Below are 26,020 nucleotides of genomic sequence, written 5' to 3' on the forward strand. Positions count from 1 at the left end.
AAAATTGAAAAAAACTCATTATATTTGAGTTTATATGTGCTTGGTAAATGAAAAGTATTATTAGCAACACTATGCTAAATGACTATAAAATGCTGATTTTTTTCACTTCAAGTATTTACAAGAGCAAACAGAATATTTGTGAGTTTTCTTGCATATTTATGTGTGTGTTCAAACAGCTGCTGGAGAACAAAGTGTTTTGCTATAAACACTGTCAAATCTCACTTTGAAAAAAAATTGTCTATAAAACAAGTATTTCCATAGATATACTGAAACTGCATAGAATTTGCTTTTAAAGCATAAAACTGAATTAGATGCTTGAGTCAGCTGTGAAGTGTTTTTTTCATGCAACTCTCATTCTAAATCTTCACCCTATGGATCAGGCTAAGAGCCTGTACAATTTGGAAGGGAGGAGACAGGATAAAGTTCCAGCAAAGAGCATAACTTTGTACTTATTAGAACATTTATATTCTTGTAAAGGGTTTATTTTTGTAGGGAGACTTTTGGAGGAGGATGGACGTGGACTGGGATATTGGGAAATACATCATTCAATAAATCTAACTTCTGATTTATCAACCAAACCAATTGAATCCCAGACAGAATTCACAGTGTCTCACACAAAACACTAAATATAGTTTGTTTATTTTCCAAGACAGAAAATAAGAACCTACCCAGAACTTAGGGACATGGATTTATGAAGATAGTTAACGAATGTTATGAAAATAATGGTTTTAGCCCTGGATGCTAACATTGTTTATCTTTTGAAGTCATTAAAACATTAAAAGAGAGGTATGCATTTTTTGTATGTTGTTTTTGTTGTGTTTTGCTTTTTCCATGTTTTATTCTTATGCATTTTGACCAAAGGAAGTTCTCCACTTCTTCAGAATGTGATTATACCCTAAGTTCTAAGATGAGTCTCCTTCTAGAATATTTTTAGCACCTTTGTGTGTCCTGCCATGGCTGGGCTCAGAGAATATAGTGGCACAAAGTAAACAAAGGAACTTGTTTCTTCCATCATGGAACTTCAGTTCCAGCAAGGGAGATAGACCTTGGGTAAATAATCATTATGTAAAATTACACATGGGGAAAACATGGCATAATTAGGAATTATAATGGGGAGTTATTTAAAAACTGTTAGGAAAGATATCAGAAACTTTAAGGTATAAGGAAGAAAGATTTGTGAAAGGTAGGAAGGTATGAAGAGTGGAGGAAAATTAAGGCACAGGGATTTCTAGGCAAAATCCTGAGGAAAGAAAAAGCAGACCCTTGTTTTAGAAGCCGACTGAAGGCAATATTCTTTGAATATGATGAAAGAATATTATATAAAATAGGATAATTTAAAATTTCAACCTAAATGCCATGGTATTCCCATGAATTTAAGAGGAGTGACTTGATCAGATTTCCATTGTAGGAAAATCCATCTCATTGAAATGGATTGAAGAAAGGCGAAGGGTAATGAAGAGCTATTTAAGAAGCCATTTAAGAAACTATTGCAAAAGTCCAGATGTTACAAATGCCTGTGGCTTGGTATTGACACTAGGGAGAAACATGTGGATCTGAGATTAATTTTGGAGTTAGAATGGTGTTTGGTGATGGAATGCATCAACAATGACTCCTAGCTTCCTGTATGAGACACTGAATGAGTGAAATAAAATGTGTTGAGCTAGTGAGAACTCAGGAATAGCTAACTCAGGATGCTATTAGGGGAATGGTTGTGGTGCTTGGACCCTGGAAATCACAAGCTCTTCTTTGGGTGAATTAAGTTTGAGATGCTAGTGAGAGACGTCTAAGTGGAGGTGTCAAAATGGTATTTGGAAAATTAAACCTGGAACTTTAAAACTTATCTGGCCTGGTGATATAACTTCGGTATTATTGACTATGCACATGGTATGTAAATATCTTAGAAGTAGATGAGATTACTGGGGATGATTTGGAGATTATTTGAGGATGAGAATGAAGTAAGAACAGGATTTAAGATCAAGCCCTGAGGAATTCTAATATTTACTGATAAAAACAAATGAAAAAAGAGCAAAGTAAATGAATATGACTTTTTCTTTTGGCTAGATCTTCTAAGCCAAAGGAAGCCCAGTGTAGAACAATTTTTTTAAAAAACTGTTTCATCATTAGAAATAAGAAATTGTGCAGCAGTTCTTAAAGAGCTGGACCCATGGGGGACTGCATCTTTCCTACTGTAATTATGTGAATCAAACCTTACATGAGTCCCTTCTGATATTTTTGTTTGAGGGACATAAATACAAGCTCATGCTATTTGCATAGCAGTTAATTTAGATATTTGTTATACTTTTATACTTTGGATTGTCAACAGCAGACACAGAGGTTTTTAAATTTGTTTTCTATATTATAAACACTTCTGTTTAGGGGCAATTGCCAATTTAAGGCTCTAAATTTAATTTTCAATGACTTAAAAGTGTTTTTTGCATTTCCTCTCCTTTACCATTTTTACTTCTCATTTTGAATTTGCAGACAGGCCTGCCAAAGAGACATCTAGTTTATAGGCTTGGTTTTGGAAGCCAGGCAGGAGAGAAGAGAGGAGATAATGAACATATGCTCTGATGATATTGATGAAGTGAGGTTGGAGGAAGCAGGGAAACAGTCTATTTCTCCCCAGCTGCCACCTCCTCAGTGGCTATTTTGGGTACCCTTATGTTAGTATATACTAAATAAATGCCCTAGCTGTAATAATTATTTTTATCATGTGATTTTGAAAACCTCTAGGATGATTCCAGATTTTTCTACAAGTGGAACATAAAAAAAAAAAAAAATTAAAGCAGTTTGTGGATACTAATTTTAAATGGATAATGGGTGAGATTTCTATGCAGATTAAAAGGACAAGGAATTCTGTGACCAGGGCAGTGTCCACTAGGTCCTCAAAAAATAATTGAAATGCCAATAGTGAGGACCTGTATTTTGGGGATATAAATTTAAAGTTAGATAAAGAATCTATTCAATCTAGGCCTACAGATGATATTTTGCTGAACAAAGATCATCTAGTCAAAGCTATGGTTTTTCCAGCGGTCATGTATGGATGTGAGAGTTGGACTATAAAGAAAGCTGAGCACCGAAGAATTGATGCTTTTGAGCTATGGTGCTGGAGAAGACTCTTGAGAGCCCCTTGGATAGCAAGGAGACCCAACCAGTCCATCCTAAAGGAGATCAGTCCTGGGTGTTCATTGGAAAGACTGATGCTAAAGCTGGAAATCCAATATTTGGCCACCTGATGTGAAGAATGGACTCATTGGAAAAGACCCTGATGCTGGGAAAGAGTAAAGGCAGGAGAAGAAGGGGACGACAGAGGATGAGATGGGATGGCATCACTGACTCACTGGACATGCGTTTGGGTAAACTCAGGGAGTTGGTGATGGACAGGGAGGCCTGGCATGCTGCAGTACATGGGGTCGTAAAGAGTCGGACATGACTGCGCAACTGAACTGACTGAATGAATATATCCATTTCAAGAAGTCTTTATTGATCAGATGCAATGTGGTCAACTTCAATTTACTGTGTATTCAGTAGTTAGAGATTTGATTTGGAGGCGTTTGAGAAACTTTGAGTACAAATGCCATACTTTGAGTCAAGGTGGTAGAAATGTCATATCCTCCCTGATTTATCTGTTAGTGTACTTAACAGAAATCCATGTCATAGTGGCAGTTATTTTCTTATGTATATTGTTTTAGATTATTGAAAATTGATGATGTATTCCTACCTTAATAAGATCAATGATTATCCTTTGTCTGAAATTCAATAAAATCCTATAGCGCTTGGTTAAAAGGCTAAGATGGCACTTGAGTTCACTCTTGCTCATGGAGTCCTTATTTTAGCAAGTCCTTATTTTATCTGTACACAGAGTTGATATTCTAAAAGCAAAACTTGCTAAAGACCCATTGGAGTATGTGCATTTGCATCTGGTTTATTTTGTTTCCTGTGATATTCAAAATACTTAAATGTTCATCTCAATTTGCTTAGAATGAACAAAGTAAACAATTTTTAACATGAGCGAAGTAGAAAATGTACTTTTTTGATTAAAAAAGTAGAAAAGAGACTAAACCAACCCTTAAGCCCCCAAGAATATCCATTTATTTTTGGAGAACCAAGCTGAAAAGTGGAGAACTAAGCAACAGTATAAGATACATTTGAAAGGCTGGGTAGGACTAGAATAAATGCCCTTCTTTTCTTCTTCTTTTTTTTTTATTCTGAACAACTGGATTTAACATTCTTTTTTCCTCCAGCTTACAAACATTGTTTTGTCTAGATGGCTATTAATTCAAATTGGACTGATTTTCTAGTTCTATAAAACTCTTCATCTGCATCATGGATCAAGAGCATTAAGTTGCTTCCTGCGGTGCACAGCTGGAAACCATTCTCTTCAGCAACATTTTGTTTTGTCCCATTTTTGTTTTATACAAATCTGATCCTACACACCCACATAGCTCAGGATTTCTGTCAAGTATCTTCCTTTTTTCCTTGACAAGTCTTAGAACATTTTAAATTGGCAGGTTCTCTTTTGTCTTTCAAATGCTGAATTACTTGCAAACATCTCTGTTTGCCTGCATGAAATTTTTTAAAAATGCTCCACAGACCTAGAGACTGAAATGAAAAGTTAGAAACATTCAAACAGACAGTTTTCTCTTATTCTTTTGAAAGGAGAAAGATGCTTAGCATAAGCAAGCAAGAGAAATTTGTGAACCAAGACTAGGATGACAGAGGAGGAGAGAGAAGGAGAAATGTGTACTGTGTTGTTGTAAAAAATGTGATGATTTTTAAAAAGTTATTTATAAATTGAATATATTGGAGAGAATTCATTGATTGGATGACTTTCCCATAGGAAACCTTAGGTACTCTTTAATCAGTTACATTAATGATGGCTGTTGTGAGCTGAACTGTGGATGTTGACAAGAAACATTTGAAATTAAAATACAATATATAAATATGTTTATCAATATCTCTGAATGTTAATTAGAAAAATATTGTAATATGCTAGGCACAGGCAGTGAAGACAGCTACTCGACAATATTCATTTAGTTTAGACTGATGAAAACTAGAAAATGTGTTTAGGAATTCTTTTAGCCAAACTACATTAGGAAGATTTTAAGATATGAATTAGATCACTGTCATTTTAAAATGCTGGTTTACCAAACTTCACACAAAGGTAATCAAAATAAAGAGCATGTTGGAAACAAAACAACCTGGAAGGAAACTTTCACCAGGAAACATTTAAAGTGATGCTGTGGCCACTTTTGGAGATGATCATTAATCAGCCTTGGGTCTTTGTGTAAAAGTTAATTGTTTTCACTACTATTGTTTCACACTTTATCCTAAAGATGTTTAGATGAAGTAACTATATTTATGTATATATATTTATTCATACTGTTACTTTTAATAAAGTTATTTTCTCAATTTTCCTATCTTCACTGTATGTGTGTGTGTGTGTGTATGTGTGTGTGTGTGTGTGTGTGTGTGTGTGTGTAGACATCAGTTCAGTTCAGTTCAGTCGCTCAGTCATGTCTGACTCTTTGCAACCCCATGAATCGCAGCACGCCAGGCCTCCCTGTCTATCACCAGCTCCCGGAGTTCACTCAAACTCACATCCACCTAGTCGGTGATGCCATCCCACCATCTCATCCTCTGTCATCCCCTTCTCCTCTTGCCCCCAATCCCTCCCAGCATCAGAGTCTTTTCCAATGAGTCAACTGTTCACATGAGGTGGCCAAAGTGTTGGAGTTTCAGCTTTAGCATCATTCCTTCCAAAGAACACCCAGGACTGATCTCCTTTAGAATGGACTAGTTGGATCTCCTTACAGTCCTTGGGACTCTCAAGAGTTTTCTCCAACACCACAGTTTAAAAGCGTCAATTCTTCGGCACTCAGTTTCTTCACAGTCCAACTCTCACATCCATACATGACCACTGGAAAAACCATAGCCTTGACTAGATGGACCTTTGTTGGCAAAGTCCTGCTTGACAAATGTCTCTGCTTTTGAATATGCTATCGAGGTTGGTCATAACCTTCCTTCCAAGGTTTAAGCATCTTTTAATTTCATGGCTGCAATCACCATCTACAGTGATTTTGGAGCCCCAAAAAATAAAGTCTGACATTGTTTCTACTGTTTCCCCATCTATTTCCCATGAAGTGATGGGACCAGATGCCATGATCTTCATTTTCTGAGTGTTAAGCTTTAAGCCAACTTTTTTACTCTCCACTTTCACTTTCATCAAGAGGCTTTTAGTTCCTCTTCACTCTCTGCCCATAAGGATGGTGTCATCTGCATATCTCAGGTTATTGATATTTCTCCCGGCAATCTTGATTCCAGCTTGTGTTTCTTCCAGTCCAGTGTTTCTCATGATGTACTCTGCATAGAAGTTACATAAGCAGGGTTACAATATACAGCCTTGACGTACTCCTTTTCCTATTTGGAACCAGTCTGTTGTTCCATGTCCAGTTCTACCTGTTGCTTCCTGACCTGCAAGTAGGTTTCTCAAGAGGCAGGTCAGGTGGTCTGGCATTCCCATCTCTTTCAGAATTTTCCACAGTTTATTGTGATCCACACAGTCAAAGGCTTTGGCATAGTCAGTAAAACAGAAATAGATGTTTTTCTGGAACCCTCTTGCTTTTTTGATCATCTTGCAGATGTTGGCAATTTGATCTCTAATATATGAAATTTATATCCCTCTGACTTCATGATTACAAGCCACCGAAATCACTAAAACTGTTTAACTTAAGCAGAAGTGTATTTCATATCTATCATAGAACTGGCACAATTGCTGGAAGGATTTGAAAACCAGGCTTAGGAGATGATGAACCTCAGTGTGATTCCTATTTTTCACTGCTTGAAAAGTCTAGTCAGGGTCCCTTTGTAGACATTCCTGTCATCACTTTCTTTCCTACTCATGCTGGTTCTATTTTCTCTTGCACTATTATGATCTTATTTTCCTTTTCTCCCCAACTCTATGTGTCAGGTGCTCCAGAGTTGGAGCCCAAGGCCAAAATCATGTGCTCAATCTGCCCAAACTGCTAGAGGAAGGGGAAAAGAAAGATCCTTGACTTCCATATCTTGGCAAATGTAGGGTGCTTCATACCTTTTGTACTGAATACAATGCCTGTTAGCTAAGAACAGAAATGGAGGCTGGGTGTTGGACAAATAAGCAGTGATAGAGATCTACTGCATTTTTTTAAAATAGCTTGGGTTTCTTGAATTATTCAAAACAGAGTTCTATATTTTTACTAAATCAAGGATCTGATTAGTTCATTAGTTTTATTTGTCAAATTTCTCTCCAGAAAGATTGTACAAGTGTACAAGCTCATGAATTTATTCTCATTCAATAAATTTAAATTTGAGTGCTATTATATGCTACTAGTGCTATCCCTGTACTCAATAATGTTATAGACTAGAGATCCACTATAAAAGATATTAAAAGTTTCAGTGTGAAAAGGGTTATAATAAAATATAAACTAAGTACTATGTAGACACCAGTAAGGAAATAACAAATTCTGTGTTGGAAAGTTAGGAAACACTTTCACCGAAAAGTGGATATTTGAGCAGGGTCATGCAAGATGCTTTTGAACTGTGGTGTTGGAGGAGACTCTTGAGAGTCCCTTGGACTGCAAGGAGATCCAACTAGTCCATTCTGAAGGAGATCAGCCCTGGGATTTCTTTTGGAGGGAATGATGCTAAAGCTGAAACTCCAGTACTTTGGCCACCTCATGTGAAGAGTAGACTCATTGGAAAAGACTTTGATGCTGGGAGGGATTGGGGGCAGGAGGAGAAGGGGACAACAGAGGATGAGATGGCTAGATGGCATCACTGACTTGATGGACGTGAGTATGAGTGAACTCCAGGAGTTGGTGATGAACAGGGAGGCCTGGCGAGCTGCGATTCATGGGGTCGCAAAGAGTCAGACGTGACTGAGCGACTGAACTGAACTGATGCAAGATGAGCAGATGATCATGTATGCAAAAAAAGGAAAACATTCTATGTAGGATGGACAACATAATGTCATGACAAAGAATTTTCAAAACATCTGATGTATCTTTAAACAGTAAGATGTCAGTACTCTGGACATGTAGGAAGATATTAAAGAAGATGGAAACAGTTGAGTTTCCTAGAGTGGTAGATAGTGGCCTGATTACAAACATTCAGATTATCAAAAAATTTGGCTGCTTATCTTCTTAGGTAACCAGCAACTCACAGAGGTTTATACAAGAAAATGATGTGAGCAGACTTAATTTTAGGAACATAAATTCCCCAGCAGTTCGGTAGATGAATGGAAGTGGAGCATGAAGGAAGACTAGTGTGAGTGATGTTGCATTGGATGTATGGTGAGGTAGTATTAATGGTTATCTGAGAGTAGGGATAGATAGATAACATTAAGTTGCAGACAAAATAATTCATTGGAAGCAGAAATCTTAGAATTAAGATTAGCAGTAAGGCATATTTATCCTTAAACTACCATATTAATATTTTGTGATTTCTATGCAAAAACATTTTATTATGTTCACTTACTTAGTAAGAATGACAGATTTGGAGGACAAGGATTATTGTGAATCAGTTATCAGTGTTTTTGTTGATGGTCTTCATGAAGTCAGTTAACAGGGATGAGCATTTAGAAAAGTTGGATGATTTGACTTTTTAAAAAGTTTTGAGTGACAGTGAGAGGAACCAACTTATAAGCAGTGTTTAGAAGTCAGAAGGAGGCTGTTTTTCCTTTCCCAGTGATTTTAGGGATCCACCAGGGAGATCTATGGAAGTGTGCTTGTCAGAGGAAATCAAGACTTCAATTACAATAAGAAGGTTGAAGGAGTGCTTTCTTAAAATGGAAAATTTGAAATAGAATATGGACTTGTAAAACTGTGATGGAAGTTGGCTTGTGGTATGCATATAGAAGAGAAAAGGAGAACTAGATGATGCAAATCTCAGGAATGACACAGGAGAAAAGGATTTTCATTTAGATCAGGAAGGGGAATGAGACAGGGTGGATCTTTAATGCTGAAATTAGTTCTTATTTGGGTTTGCAATAATTGTGTTTGAAAATCAGCTGTGCGACTTAGTTTCTGGGAATTATTTTCCTCATTTGTAAAATTCACATTTGAAATAGACTTTTTTTTGCCTACTGAATAACTGCATTCTAGATCATCACCTAAAGAAACATTGCCTAAATCCTAAGGAATGAATGAGTCGTGCCACACGATAGGTCACTTACTGATATGTTTAATGCATTTCTCTCTGACTCACTTGTAGTTCTTCAAAAGACAACATGTACATATTAAATATGGTGCTAAGTCAAAGTTCTTCATTTTTATGAAATAAAAGGTGGAAGGACTGGAAAGCTGTATAAGGAAAATAAATTAACCTGCTAATTGCCAGTCAGTAAGTGTCTTGGAGCGACATTCTACTGTTTGGCTAATCCAGTGCTTTCTTTCGCTCAGTTTTTCTGATTCTGAGCAAAACTGAAAAGACTATTTTCCCTTTATACTGTCTAACCAGATTTTCCACATTTGATTTGAGAAGTGTCAAATTGAAATTTTATTGTTACTGGTATTGCTAACTTATAAAACCTAAATAATGACATAAATCATATATACAGAAATGTATATATATGTATATGTGTATATATGGTTATTCACAGATATACACTTATATGTGTGTGTATATATAATATTTTTATACAGTGACAAATTTTAAGAAAAATTTTCCCCGTGTAGAAAAGTTGTAAGAGTCATACAATAAATACCCATATATTTAGCCTCTAGATTCTAAAATTAGTATCTCTCTGTATATGCTTTATCATACTTTTGTCCATTCATATGTAAGTATCTATCTTTATACTTTGATCTGTTGGACACTTTGTGCCAAGCACTTCATCATGAATATCATAAATTAAGTTTAATATTGGTTTACTTTTTTATGGTAGAACTTACACCCAGTAAATGCATAAGTGAGTACAACATTCATTCATCGGTTTTAACACTGTTTTAAAAAATATATATATCTGTATAATACAAACTTAAGAATATTACCATAAGCCCAGAGATTTCTTTTATGCCTTTTCTCTCTCCCCTTAAAGTCAGCCATTTTAAAAATTCTGTTTTATTTTCGCAATATGTTTGCCTGTTCTAAAAGATCACATAAATGAATAACAACATATGAACTGTTTTGTAAACTGTTTTGTCTTTTACTTGGCATAATGCTTTTGGGATTCATCTTGTGGCATATATCAATAGTTTGATCCTTTTTAATGCTGAATAATATTCCATTGTATATCACAGTTTCTGTATGAATTCTCCCATGGATGGAAACCTGAGCTGTTTCTATATTTGGATATTATAATGAAAGCTTTTATGGACATTCTTGTGTAGGGCTTTTCATGGTCATATACCGTTATTTCTCCTGAGTATTTTCTTAGGAGTGGGATTTGGGGGTCATGCGGAAGATCTAGGTTTAGATTTACTTAAAAAGGCCTGTTTTCTAAAGTGGTTGTACTAATTTACACTCCTAACAACAATGGAGTGGAATTCCAGTTGAACCCCAAAACATTTAAACATTTGGTACTGTCAGTCATTTAAATACTGTACTGCTTAATGTAAAGCATAAGAGCCTTACTGATTTGCGTGTCCATTTATTGTGATCCCTCCACCCACCATTGCTTTGCTCTAATTGTCATGTCTTACATTGTACCTCCCATAGGTTCGCAAAGAGTGTAATACAACTGCACAACTGAGCGTGCACATATGCAACATTACAATTTTTCTTAACATTAATGTATGTTTAAACAACTTGGGAAAAATCTGTTAAATTATATTCAAGTTTAGTTATTTGATTCTGACTCTTTTGCTGATCTCATGTAATGATTTTTTATTCTAGATAATGCATTTTTTAGTTTTAGAATGTATATTTGATATTTTTGTAGTGTCTAGTGACTTTTATTTTTTATTATAAGAATTTGTGTGTGTATGTCTGTGATCATAGTTGTGAAAGCTGATTAAAATTGTTTGTATACTAATTTCAACATCTGGTTGATATCAGTGCTGTTTTCCATTCACTGCTTTTCTTCTAAGTATGGGTGGCATTTTGTTCATTGCATGTCTATCTAATATCTCGTTTGTACAGTTGCATTCTGAATGTTATAAACAGTCCATGGTAGAAAACTTGGGATTCTGTTATATTCTTTTGAAGAATAGTCATCAGTCTTTTAGTTTTGTGTTATATTAGTTACTTATCTGGACTCCAATTCCAAACTTTTGGCATGCCTATGGAATGCAGCAACTATGATCACTTGTTCTAATCATTTGTTCATTTATTCCCAACCAGTGAACTTGGAGCCTGCCTAAGGCATATATGTATATCTGGTATTGATAAGAGACTTGGGAAGAATTTATACGCATATTTTGAGGTTCTTGTGGCTTTCTTTTTTCTAGTATTTCTTCTTCACTTTATAGCAGCTGAAATTGTCCTTAGTTCTGTTTCTGGTTCTTTAAGACAGTAAAGTTTAAAAAGACAGTGAAATGTGGGTTTGAGTTTTAGTCACCTTGCATGTGCAGTCTGAGACATCCATTATCTTCCTTCTAAGCATATACATCCCTCCTGGTTTACTTATCTATTTTGCGTTGCTCTTCAGTGTCTTCAAGTATGAAATTTTAAAACACGTATTTTGTTTAGAATTCATAGCTGTTATCTGTGAACAGTTTAATAGTAGCTACTCCATGCTTGGGCTTTCCTGGTAGTTTAGCAGTAAAGAATCCGCCTGTAATGCAGGTGATGCAGGTTTCATCCCTGGGTGGGTCTAGAAGATCCCCTGGAGAAGGATATGGCAACCCACTCCAGAATTCTTGCCTGGAAAATCCCATGGACAGAGGAGCCTGGCAGGCCACTGTATGAGGGGCTGCAAAAGAGTCCGACAGTGAGTGACACAACAACTCCACATTAATAAAGTAGAATCTCCATGTGCAGGTTTTAAAGATGTCTCTGCCATTTGAAACCAAAATGTGGGATTTTAAGTCAGATCATCACGATCATACAAAATTCCATGAATATAGCATAATGTTTGAGCAAGCAAATATAGTCTAAAAACATTCAAATAAAAACAGTGAAAATTTGGCACATTTCTAACTGTTTACCATATGATAGCAGAATTTCTATTTTTCACATTACATAAACTTAGCCTTTTTCTAGATTATTTACTAAATGTATATATTCCAGAACAGAGTATGTTTTTTATTTTCTAGTGTACATATTCTAATCTCTAATGAAATATACAGTATGGTGAAAATAAATATTATTTGTTTTCTGTTTAAACTTGGTTTTTAAAGCTACAAATCCATCTAAATTTATTTAGTCTAGATACTATTCAGAAGAAAAATGTCAGTCATAATTACGTGGGTAATGATGACTGGCTTTTATGTCATTAACATTATATGACCTCAATTTGAATTGAGGTTGTAAGTCAATACTCTATAAAGGTTCACCATCCACTTGTAGTTCATTTACGCTTCAAATGTTTATATAATCTTTAAGTAACCCGTATTGCATATAGCAATAAATATTATTCTGCTGCTTTTGAGTGGAAATAAATAGGTACAGTCTAACAGATTTAACTTATAATGCAGTGGGCTGCATTCTATAATACAACCTGCTGAAGATTCAATAAAAGCTCAGATATTGACTGACTCTTCAAATTGATCATTAGCAACTAATTGGGGATGTTCCTTTACCAATTTTTAAAAATAAACAACAAAGTAGCTAATAAAATTTCAAAAGGCCAACTGTTCCTTGACCACAAAGCAAGGCAAGTAAATTATGAAGAGGTTAATTTCAAGCACATGATCAATAAGTGTAAAAGAAACAAATCAATGGAAAGAACTGAAAGATAGTAAATGTAAATTTTATTGACGTCTTTAGTTTATGATTGGAAAACTCTATGAAACAACAAAGGGGTGGAGGCTGGATAAGTTATTTCTTTTAAGAAGTATGTAAATTGATAAGCTCTGCTAAGAACCAGGTTTTGGCTCTTCTTTAAGTCCCAATGAGAATTAGCCTTCTGAGTTAAAGAGCTAAGTTCAAATCTTAGTTATTGGTCTTGCTAATTCATAACTTGGTGCATATTGTTTGTCTTCTTTGTGCTGCATTTTCTTCACTTATAAAGTGGGACTAATAAAAGTACACATGGGGTCAGTGGGGATTAAATCATATTATTTAATGAATATGAAATAGCTTCTTAATCAATGTTACCTTTATACCCATAATCCTTTCATAACCATGTAATTTTGCTCACATTTATATATTTAATATGTGAGAAATTTAGTATATAATTCAATTCTATATTTTGGAACATAACAATATATAGAAAAATAATTTTTACCAGTCATCTCCTTTTGGCTTCCTCCCATGATTCCTCAGATCTGAAAAACTCCAGGCCTAACCAACTCCAATTAAGCCCCACAGTTCAGTTCAGTCACTCAGTCGTGTCCGACTCTTTGTGACCTGATGGACTGCAGCACGCCAGGCCTCCCTGTCCATCACCAACTCCCAGAGTTTACTCAAACTCATGTCCATTGAGTCAGTGATGCCATCCAGCCATCTCATCGTCTGTCTTCCCCTTCACCTCCTGCCTTCAGTCTTTCCCAGCATTAGGGTCTTTTCAAATGAGTCAGTTCTTCGCATCAGGTGGCCAAGGTATTGGAGTTTCAGCTTCAGCATTAGTCCCACAGGGGTGCACCAAAGCAGGCCATGGAGAGTCTCACCCATACCTTCAAAATAGAATCCAAAGTCGAGGTCAAGGTCAGGACTAGTCAGAAGTGAGGGAGACAAATATCACAAAGTAAAGCTGACAGTATCCTGGGGCAATTTTAGAGGTATTGGCTCCTGCCTGAGATGAATTGTATATAAATAACATTGTTTTGTTTGTAGAAGCTTGCTGTTCAGTTGCTCAGGCATGTCAACTCTTTGCAACCCCATGGACTGCAACACACCAGACTTCCCTGTTCTTCAGTATCTCCTGGAGTTTGCTCAAACGCATGTGCATTGAGTTGGTGATGCCATCCAATCATCTTGTTGTCTGTCTTCCCCTTCTCTTCCTGCCTTCAATCTTTTCCAGCATCAGGGTCTTTTCCAATGACTCAGTTCTCTGCATCAGGTGGCCAAAGTATTGGAGCTTCAGTCTCAGCATAAGTCCCTCCAGTGAATATTCCAGTTTGATTTCCTTTAGGCTTGACTGGTTTGATCTCCTTACTGTCCACGTTACTGTCAAGAGTCTCCTCCAGCACCACAGTTTGAAAGCATCAGTTCTTTGGTACGCAGCCTTCTTTATGGTCCAGCTATCACATCCATACACATGACTTCTGGAAGAACCGTAGCTTTGACTATACAGATCTCTGTTGGCAAAATAATGTCTCTGCTTTTTAATATGCTATCTAGGTTTGTCATAACTTATATGTGTATCTATATCTATGTATGATCACATAATCTAATAGATTAGAATAGTTACAAACTCAGTCCTCTGTCAGTCACTCAGCATCCGCATAAGCTTTCAGAATAAAGTCCATACTCATATAATATTCCCTCTGCCTGGCATGTTTGGTTGTTTTCCCCTTCATCTTCTATACCAAATACATTTCTATTTTTTCGCCAAGATACAGTTCAGGATCACTTCCCACAGTAAGCCCATCTTAATGGTATTTTCATTCTCAAATCTTTTATGGGATCTGATGTAGTGTGTGCTCAACATATATTTTATAAAATAATAATTGTACAGCTAGATGCAAAACTGGAGTCGGAAATGGCAAGCCTCTCTAGTATTCTTGCCTAGGGAATCCCATGGACAGAGAAGCCTGGCAGGCTACAGTCCATGCAATCGCAAATGAGTCAGACACGACTGAGCTACTAAAGCAAACTCAACAGACGTAAAGTAGTGATGAAAGACAGAAGAGAAACCTTGTTTATTTAATCACATGTTATTTACTAGCATAGAGAACTTAGTGTATAAAGGTAGATCGAGTATGTTCTGGGATGAGCTAATTATTTTAAAAATTGTAACCTGACAAATTTCACGAAACAGCTGAAATGCAGGATGGAAATTTCAGTAAGACTTGTGCCGATAACATGAGCAGACTTTTTAAAAGTGTGTTTTAGAGACAGGACTTTCTAATTAAGTAGTAAAGGTTAAAAATTAAGAAGATAGTTTTAGAATTCATATTTAAGACCCAGAAAAAAATGCTAGTTTGATAACACATGCTATTTATGTAGTCTACTTAATTAAGTCAGATATTTAATTATCACTGATTATTCTATTTTCATTTAATGCTTTGGAAAGCATCCTATCTTAATTTCATTTTAAAATGCAATAAAATCATCCCACACACCTTCATTTGTTCATCTTTTTCAGGTTTATTCCCTGCTGTCCTGAATCTTGCTTCCAATGCCCTCATCACCACAAATGCAACATGTGGAGAGAAAGGACCCGAAATGTATTGCAAATTGGTAGAACATGTCCCTGGGCAGCCAGTGAGGAACCCTCAATGTCGGATCTGCAATCAAAACAGCAGCAATCCATACCGTATGTATTTAGGATAACTTGTATGGAACTGGGTGGAAGATATCACTGAGAATGTTGAGACCAAAGTGCATTAAAGTCAAAGGGCTTGTCTTCTCAATTTCTAGATCTTTTCTTCCACTGTGAGCTTTACAGCCCTTCTCTGTCTCTTGACAAACATTAGAATTCCCTACGTGTAGTGTTTATGGTGCTTGCGGAGAGTTTTCTAGCTGAAGACCTGTGGCAGTCATTGACTTTACTGCCTGCAGAAAAGTATCTGAGGGTGTGGTTATTAATAAAGGCTTTAGTAGGTTAGTAGTCACTATGTCCAGGTACTGTACTAGGGATAGCAGGAGTAAGATGTGGTCTCTGGCTCAGTTGAAGAAGTGGCAAGAAGCAGATTATTGCTGTAGAGTGTGTAGGCATTGAGGAAAGAATCAGCATAGGGGCTTCAGAGAGAAGGAGAAGAGTCACGGATTCAGTCCTGGTATAACTGGAGGCTTGCCAGAAGGGCATCTGAACTGAGATCCAAGGGCAAATATGAGCTGAGAATATTAAGAGGTGACAGAGGGAAGAGAAGGAACACCAGGAGGAGGGGCTCAGAATAAGATAGAAAACATACTTGCTGGGAGAACTACAAGTAGTTAGAAATGGTTGCAAATTAAAGTGTCAGAGGGCTGGAACAAGTCTGTATGCTTAAATACCACAGGAATAGTGTTTTAAGGAGAAGTGTCATACAAAGCTATCTTGGTTGGCCTCTAGAAACCGCAGTAATATCTCAGACTCATTCATGCATTTATTCAGCAAGCGTTTGAAGACAGGCTCCTGGTAATGCATTGTTCTGAAGCAGAGTGTTGAATCATACATAGCCCTTGACTTAAAGACTTAGGAACGGAAATAGGGGAGACAAAAAAGTAAATTGAGTGCTAAGGGAATACCTAGGGATTCCTGGGGAAAAAATGACCCATATGCTTAGAAAATAAGGGTTAGTAAGATGAAAATGGGAAAATTAATATATATATATATATAAGAGCATACAGAAATTTGAAGATAGGAAACATCATGATATATTCAGAGAACTATAAGAAATTAGTTTCACTAAGTAAAGAATTTATATGGATAAGGGGAAAATGGTGTGAGATAATTCTAGACATGGGAGTTGATTTGTAGACATACATTGAGAAATCATCAAATATTGGAGATATTAATGCAGTGAATACTTACTATCAGTGAGGCAAATTACAGTTATAATTTTACAATTATATTATTTAAAAATTAGTTTTTCCTCCCTTTTGGTTTAAAGTTGAGATGCTTATAAAGCGAAAAAGCTTTTTCTCAGAATTTATATTTTTTAACTTGAAAGAAAGCTGGGAGGTACCCTGCATTCTTTCTTGGAGCTGGTTAAAGGGAAGATTGCATAGTCCTGTCTCTATTATACAGTTTAGAGATGCTGAAAACTTTAATATTGTTATGTTTGAAGAACTGGGACTTTTGTGAATACAATTGCTGGTCTTATATATCGCAGAATGTTTTCAAAAAACAGTTAAGAAACCAAAGATGCCAAGCTTCAGAAACCTTTCTTACCTTTTAAATGACTCTCATTATTTTCTAAGATGTAGATTGTTATTGGTATAGGAGGGGGAATATTAGAACACATCCTATCTATTTGCTATTCTTATATAGAATAGTATGGGCCAAAGCTGAGGTCAGAGTAAGGGGAGACATCAGGACAAGAAAATTGAGGTAAAGGCTAGAAAATAAATGAATTGATGGACTATGAACTGTAGGTTCATTAGGGAAGAAGATGAAGCTTCATGGGAAGAAAATTGCCTTTGGTGCAAGAATCGGTGGCCTTGATTTCATTGAATGTGAGAAAGCCCAGAGACATGAAATGATTGGGAGGGGATTATAGGGGTGGTTGAGGGTGTTTTGAGGATGGGTCAGGCAGAGAGAGAGTTAAAGTTTGTAAAATCATATATATGTGTATTTGTGTGTGTGCATATATACATGCATGTGTATATATGTAGGACTATCTATACATGTATGTATATAAGTATATACATATATATACTTATATATATGTGTATATTATATATAAGTATTTATAGTTCCTGTAGAATGTTAGGATAAACAGCATTTGGGTATAAAGGGCAATTTAACAAATATTCAGGGGAGTAAACTCAGGTCTATACCTTAGGGTACATGTCATTAATGATATAGAATTTTGAAGAAAGAAAACATCAGTGGGACCTGCGGTAGCAAAAGAGTTCCAAGAAGGTTGTCAGACTCAGAAAGGGTTTAAAAACCTGAATTAGAGGGAAAGGCATTCCAGAAAAGGAGAAACTGAAGGAAATGTGTATACAGATACAGATGAAAGGAAGGTACAAAGATTTAGGTAGACCATAATTGAGTAGACATTTTGTTAGGAAAATGAGTGAGATGTATTCACCAAGTTAAGTCCTTGCGTGAATGTCACTCTGCTCTTCAGAGTTCCATATTCAGGGTCTCTTGTTTCTCAATGGACGACATCTATATTTTGGCAAGACAAAGAGTGAATAATTGTTTTAGCAAAGCAAGACAAATATGAGTTACATTTCCCATTTCCCATTTTATTTACTTGTGGTAAGTTTTTAAAACTTACTACTACTACTACTAAGTCACTTCAGTCGTGTCCGACTCTATGCGACCTCATAGACGGCAGCCCACCAGGCTCCCCCGTCCCCAAGATTCTCCAGGCAAGAACACTGGAGTGGGTTGCCATTTCCCTCTCCAATGCATGAAAGTGAAAAGTGAAAGTGAAGTTGCTCAGTCGTGTCTGACTCTTAGCGACCCCATGGACTGCAGCCCACCAGGCTCCTCCACCCATGGGATTTTCCAGGCAAGAGTACTGGAGTGGGGTGCCATTGCCTTCTCCGTTTTAAAACTTATCACATCCTAAATCTACTTCATGTGACTAATTTTGAATGAAGTGTAATGCTTCATTACATTTCAAAATAATGGTTTTGAAATCAGAAATTTAGAAAGAATCATACACCACAAGAATAAAAAAAAAATTAGCAGTAATCCACATGGATATAGTTTAGTAAAAGTTGGAGCAACAGATGATAAAATTCCACAAACTGACTGAACAGCTAGAATGAATCTGGAAGGTCTGTACTTAATTACCACACAAAGAAAGGGAAATTTGAACCTTCTGGCTATTAATGGATTGTGCTTTCCAATTAAAATAGCAGTTTGAAAGTTTTACTTCATCAACGATTCCCTTGCCAATTTTCAGTTGCAGTTAGCCTTTGGATTGACTTGAGAAACTATGAGAATGTTGTAAGTTTCTATCTCTGTTTAAATAAAGGAAATATGCCAACAATTAATCAGTACTTGCAAATTAATTATGATTAAGCTTTCATAATAGGGATTATGGTTAATTGTTGATTCATCTCCCAGTCTTCCTTTTCATGACTAATTTTCATATCAATTTAACCTGAGGTGGTAGATTTCAAAATTTCCAATTAGATAGCTCCTCTCACAATTACCTACAAGCCACAAGTGTGATTTGGAAATGTGATTGTGTGCATATTTTTCTATCACATGTTAAACCCACAATCTGGAAAGAAGGTTTTGGAGGATGTTTAAGGAACATATGCTGTGATATTTATTTTTCTTCAGAAGCAATGCAAGTAATATTTCATTTATGGTTCTGATTACTAACTGTGCCGATTTCAGCACCCACTCATACCACCAAGGGCATTTATTTGATATTTGGTTATCTTCAGGTATTTGTTGTTATTATAAAGACCTAACATTTTCCCTGTCTTCAGCAGAATAAGTTAACTAGTGCTAAATTATTAAATTTATTCAGCAATTTTGGTTTTCATTAATGAGATAAGCTCTCTCATCTCAGTGGACTGCTATTATAATAAGATGTGGTAGAAAACAAAGTCCATCAAGCTGTTCATTTGAATTAAATAATTTGCCAATATAAATAGATTATTTTTGTCTTGTTCTGTAAAGTCATATTACCATAAGTAAATCAAAGATAAAAACCTTTTATTTTCAGTTAAAGAAGTTATAGCAGACTATGTTAATAAAATTGATATATAAAAAATATGTTGACAGTCTGAAAATGGCAAATTTAATAAATATTCTGTTTTTTTTATAAATTTTTGAAAGATGGTTTTATTTTACCCTCAGATTTCTTTTGCATTGAGGCCTGATTGGTTTTCATTTTAAAAATTTTTATTAAATATAATTTATCCCCAGTAAAGATTCAGAATCCTGCATATTTTGAACAGATACATAATTCATTCTATGTATATGCTCCAGTATTTCTTGGAGAATTCAGTGTACAAAGGAGCCTGGTGGGCTACAGTCCTTGGGGTTGCAGAGAGTCAGATACAGCTAAGTAACTTTCACTTTTCACATATACATAATAATGGTTAGAATATTAATGACTATAATGTTTTTCTGGTGGCTCTGTGAGTTGACAGTTCCCATCCAAAATATTTTTACTGGTCCAGGGCAAAATGAGAAAATGAGAACAAAATTCCAATTTTTTAATGAAGATAAAATGAATACCTGTTGAAGAATTTTCTTTCATTTTAATATTATGATTTTTTTAAACTTTTGTTGTTTTTAAACATCCTCCATTTTATGAAACAAGTGATGATATCTTAAATAGCCGTAGCAGCAACACTAGTCTGGATGCTACTATTACTTGGGGGAAATAAAGAACTGTAACTCTGATTTGAGTTATACCACAAATTGTGATATAACTCCACAATTGGTATATATTTTGGAGTCATATCAATTCCACAAATCTCTTTCACATATATATTTTTTTAACTTTTTCTGAAAGTTAAGATTTTGGAAACTTGTACCATAAATAGAGTTTTATTATCCTCACTTCAATAATGACACAGAGTTTAAGTGACTTGTCCATGGGCAGTTAAATGCTAAATGGTGGATCCAGGTGGACTCTCCAGCTTCTCATTCTCCAGAGCTTCATGATTCAAATCTTACGTGGTTTCATCTCTAATATCTTTAAAACACCTGGGTATATTACTGCATTATGTCCACAGATTGAGAGTCCATGATTGTTACTCATAGTGATATGGTTTGTTTATTATTTGAAATAGTCCTTCAATTTGCAAAAAAGATTATGTTCTAATAAAAGAATATTCTTAAGCCATTCATTTGAAGCAGGCTTCCAAAGGATTAGTGTTATAAAAGTTCTCAGGACTGACACTCCAAATAATTAATCCATATTTACCAGAGAGTAACAGGGAAGCTAACCTCTTCCCGTTTACATTTCTGCACGCAAATAGGCTGACTTCCGAGTGGGATGTTAGGGAGTTAAGAACTCTTACTGCAGCCCTGGGAATAGAAATAGGAACATCCTCAACAGCCTTTCACTCCTGCCTCCTCACCCATTCCTGAGCTGGGTCGGATTAGGAGCAGAACTTGTATAACTTGGGAAATAAGTAGCACAGATAACAAACAAGAACGAATGACTGCAAACCAAAAAGGAACAAGAATTTTGGCATTCCAGAGGCAGTGGTTGCTGTTGTGAGATGCATGGAACTAAGTGGGAGAAGCAAGGAATCCGGGAGTTTTGAGGATTATAAGAAGGAAGGAACTGTAAGAACGGACTGTCAAGGGAGGTGGCAACAATTATCCACACCTCCCCTTTTCTGTCTCCAGTCTTGCTTTACTTCTCACAATAGGTCCTGTTCTCATCTGTTTGGAGTAAAGGCCAGGGAAGACCCATGCTTTATTGTGCTGTCCTATCCTTGTCTTTATTGTCCAGAACCCCACTGTTAATGATTATGGGGATGAATGGGTATCAACCTGAATGGAAGATTTGGAGTATCTTTCATTTTATTTTTAAATAATGGTTTACATACAAAGTTGGCAGATTGAGGACTGACTGCAAAAAGCCTCATAGGATGGATTTGACAGCATTTTATATTAAAACCAGATACATATTGAATTGCCCAAGCCTTGGTAATAATGTATGTGTCAGAAGGGCAAATCTTCAAGTACCTTTCAACCACAATTCAGGATTTTATGTTTCTATTCACAAAGTTGATGGCATACTAGAGCCACCTCAAACAGTAGAGTTTTTGCTTCTGTGAATGACTGACACATCAATTAGATTTCAATATTATTTTTTCACACTTAATTTCTGTAGTTATCTTTAAAGTTGCTCATTTTAGTTGATAGCCAGAGTGCTGAACAGCATCTTCTCATATAGTTTAAGTATTTAACCATTTCATACTACCTTGCAGAGTGCTGTGAAAAAGTCTACATTAAGCCAGTTGCTCTCTGTTTCTATTATTTTAATATTTGACATTCATATGGTGATGGTTTTAACTTAGTTTTGCTTTTTGCTTGTAAAAACAGCTATAAATTCTTTATATGATCTTTTCTTCTTTCATGTTGCTGCTGATTCAATAGAGAGGCACCCGATTACAAATGCTATTGATGGCAAGAACACTTGGTGGCAGAGTCCCAGTATTAAGAATGGAATTGAATACCATTATGTTACAATTACGCTGGATTTACAGCAGGTATAGTGCCTCTTTTTATTTATTGATTTTATTATTTTCTTCTTTGAAATTGTATTTGCATTTACTATTTTGTATACTTACTAGTTCTTGGGTGAAAGGATGCTCTTTTATTACCCTCCATTATTTTCTTGACACAGTGACAAAAGGACTTATTCACTTAGTATATTGTTATTTAAAAATATTTGGCATTTATTTCTAAAGCACAATTAAAATGAATTCACATGAGGAATTTAAAACTGAATTAGGAGCTGACTAATTAACCCTCTAACTAATTAGGATTAATGATAAGAATATTGATCAACAAAATTTCACAAAAAATATAATAGTACCGTTTAGATTTTATTTTTGTTGATCACACCACATGTCTTGTAGAATCTTAGTTCCCCAACCAGGGATGAAACCTGCACCTTCAGCAATGAAAGTGTGGAGTCCTAACCACTGGACCACCAGGGAATTCTCATATTTTAACTTTTAAACTAATAGAGTGCTACTACTCTGTTCATGGTGTATATACTAAAAGATTCTTGGATAACAAGGCTCTTGAGTAAATTGCCTCTCATTACTGAGAGTTAAACAAGCTGTGGCAGTTGATTCTTAAACTTGGGCCAGTAAATGATGTAACAAGCATTGTAGATGTATAAAAGTTGATGTTGGAGTTTGTGTGTTTGTGGCACACAGGTCTAGGTGCCTTCTATGCTTAATTTCTTTCTCCTTTCTGTTCACCATATTCAGCTCAGGTTGAAATGTTTAGTCAAGAATAACCATAAGCCCAAATTATCTAGGGTTGCAAATAGGATGGAAACTGAAAGAACGTTCCTGTATTTTACTGTTATTCCAAATACAAATTTTCTTTGATTGACTGAAGGCTGAGACTGGAAATATTGAGCCTAGAAGGCTTCTTTAAGTCAGCCTATTCCTCCCTCACTCTCTGCTGTCAGCACAAGAAAGACTCTCGCCAATCCTCCCTGACACTGTGGACGCAGAACAGCAGAGGAGTTTGGGGTTAGTGGAGAAGATGTAGTTAAAATAGCTAATGACAGACACTATACACTGTAGAGGTTGTGTTTTCACGTGTGGTCACAGTGGAGGAATGCACCAGCCAATGGGAGTTAGTTACATTCTCAGGAGGCCAGATGGGCCCCAGGCGTCTCCCTAATGGATGCTGTTTGTCATCAATGGGAGTACAAACTGTCCCCCTTAGGTTCAGGGCCCATTATGGCCAGGGTCCCCAGATCCAAGAATCACAAAGAGCTATTTGGTGGGCCTCAAGGCAGACAGTCTTTCCACCTATCTGGAACTCATTTTGACCTGAGCAGCAGGGTAGTAGCAGGGACTCAGTACTGTAGCAATTGCCCACAGGTGTGGATTTGTTTCTACTCATTGTGCTAAGTCGCTTCAGTTGTATCAGACTCTGCAACCCCATGGACTGTAGCCCGCCAGGCTTCTCTGTCCTTGGGATTCTCCAGGCAAGAATAAGGGAGTGGGTTGCCATGCCCTCCTCAAGGGGATCTTCTTGCATCACAGGTGGGTTCTTTACCTCTAGCGCCATCTGGGAAGCCCTTGCTCATTTTCTACTCATATGGGCAACTGAATAGCAGCTTCGAGTTAATAGTATTTGTCAGGAAGTCTCAGAGTACAATCAGGGGAAGGCAGGCAAACTACTACACTGATGAATTATGCTTTAGTGAAATCTTGTACATGAATTCCTTAAAATCCTAGGGTCAAAACGGACTTCATCCCTCTCTGGATAAAGACAGCTTCATCCTTTGCCAGTCACAGCAGTCGTCCCCTGTCATATGGTCACTAAAAGTTGCAGTCTAACTTTCCAGTCAGTAATGAGTCTGCTGTCTATTGTCTTGGTTCATCTCCTGGGATAGAGAATCGATAAATAGTGATGTTTCATTGCTCAGGTTTACTCTCCACCTATGCTTTTAGATCACACATGGAGCAAGACACTCAACTATTAATATAATTTGCTCAGGTCATGTATACTATACTTTGAGCTCAACCACAGTAGTGTTAACAGGCAGAGCTCATTTGATAGTGATTCATTTTATTGTGTTTTGCAGGTATTGCGTTTTTTTTTTTAATTGGAGGATTGTGACAACTCTGTGGCCAACAAGTCTCTTGGCACCATTTCCCCAACTGTCTCTGCTCACTTCATGTCTCTGTGTCATATTTTGGTAATTCTTACAGTATTTCAAACTTTTTCATTATTATTATATTTGATATGTGATCTGTGATCGGTGAGCTTTGATGTTGCTATTACAACTTTTTTTTTTTTTTTTGATGAGTAGAAAATGAGTAAGGGCTTCCCAGATGGCCCTAGTGGTAAAGAACCCACCTGCAGTGAGCTTGTTTAGATGAGGTGTCCTGCACAGGGTGGTTAGGTGCTGCCAGGTCTTTTATTCAAGTGGTTTCCTTTGTGTGAGTTCTCACTGTTTGATACTCCTTGGGGTTAGTTCTCTGGTAGTCTAGGGTCTTGGAGTCCACACTCCCACTCCAAAGGCTCAGGGCTTGATCTCACAAAGGATTTTTTCTCATTCTTGCAACATGATTGTAAGAGTCAGCTGTGGCTTTCCTCTGCATCATCTTCATTCTGTGACTCAGGTGGAGGAAGAAATACCCTTGCACCCCTGGCTTGTGCCAAGTTAAGACTGCCGCCCAGATGATGAGACTTCTCATTCAGTGTCCTTTTCTCCATTCCATTTCCCCAAATGTGGCTGCTTGTAAAGGTGTTTACAAGGTGGCTGGCACTCTGCCCGAGCCAGACGTGGAAGCCTAGCCTCTGGTACCCTAGGGCAGGGGATATGAAGGTGAAGGAAGCTGGCAGCCTTCCTTCCGTGGAACTCACCCTAGGTATGGTGGCAACAGAAGGAATGCTCGCTACCCTAGAGGCAGAGAATATGACAGAGCCTCTGACATGCTCATGACACAATGGTAAGAGGCCTTGTGTTCCAGGTGCCAAAGCCACAGCTCCCCAAAGATGCCAACCTGGTGCTGCAGGTAGTGGGGAGAAAGCTCTTCACCCAGACCCTGTGAGATGAGCTGGGTCAGGTGGGAGGGAGTGGACCAGCAAGGTCTATTACAACTTCCGGGGGTCCATGAACCATGGACCTATATAAGAAGATGAATTTAGTAACTGTTGCATGTGTTTTGACTGCTCACCAGTCGGTCATTTCCTCATCTCTCTTCCTCTCTTTGGGCCTTTTTATTGCCTGAGACATGCAACATTGAAATTACTAACCCTGCAGTTAATAACCTTGCAATAGCTTCTGAGTGTTCAAATGAAAGGAACAGTTGCATATCTCTCACTTTATAATCAAAAGCTAGAATTAAATAAGCTTAGTGAGAAAGGCATGTCAAAAGCCAAGATAGGCAGAAGGCTAGTCCTCTTGCAACAGTTGGTCAAGTTTTGAATGCAAAGGAAAAGTTCTTAAAGGAAACTAAAAGTGCCACTGCAATGAATACACAAATGATTAGGAAGCAAGGTAGCATTATTGCTGACCTGTGAACATTTTATTGATATTGACAGGAGATCAAACTAGCTATAGCCTTCCCTTAACCCAAAGCCTAATCCAGAGCTAGGCCCTCAGTTTAGTTCAGTTCAGTCACTCTGTCGTGTCTGACTCTTTGCAACCCCGTGAGTTGCACCACACCAGGCCTCCCTGTCCATCACCAACTCCCAGAGTTTACCCAAACTCATGTCCATCGAGTTGGTGATGCCATCCAGCCATCTCATCCTCTGTCGTCCCCTTCTCCTCCTGCCCCCAATCCCTCCCAGCATCAGGATCTTTTCCAATGAGTCAACTCTTAGCATCAAGTGGCCAAAGTATTGGAGTTTCAGCTTCAGCATCAGTCCTTCCAATGAACTCACAGGACTGATCTCCTTTAGGATGGACTGGTTGGAGTCTTCTTG

The 26,020-nt window shown here is 36.9% G+C and overlaps 1 protein-coding gene across 3 annotated transcripts in view; it reads left to right on the forward strand.

Annotated features, from left to right (window-relative positions):
- Positions 1-26,020, forward strand: part of LAMA2 (laminin subunit alpha 2) — a 684,287-nt gene that overhangs the window by 140,109 nt on the left and 518,158 nt on the right. For all 3 annotated transcript variants that reach the window (XM_060419598.1, XM_060419599.1, XM_060419600.1), the window contains exons 2-3: positions 15,389-15,559; positions 21,989-22,101. In XM_060419598.1, the coding sequence (XP_060275581.1) occupies positions 15,389-15,559; positions 21,989-22,101 (284 nt within the window). The remainder of the gene's footprint in view (positions 1-15,388; positions 15,560-21,988; positions 22,102-26,020) is intronic.

Source organism: Ovis aries, chromosome 8 (genome assembly GCF_016772045.2).
Source record: "Ovis aries strain OAR_USU_Benz2616 breed Rambouillet chromosome 8, ARS-UI_Ramb_v3.0, whole genome shotgun sequence".
Classification (NCBI taxonomy): Eukaryota; Metazoa; Chordata; class Mammalia; order Artiodactyla; family Bovidae; genus Ovis; species Ovis aries.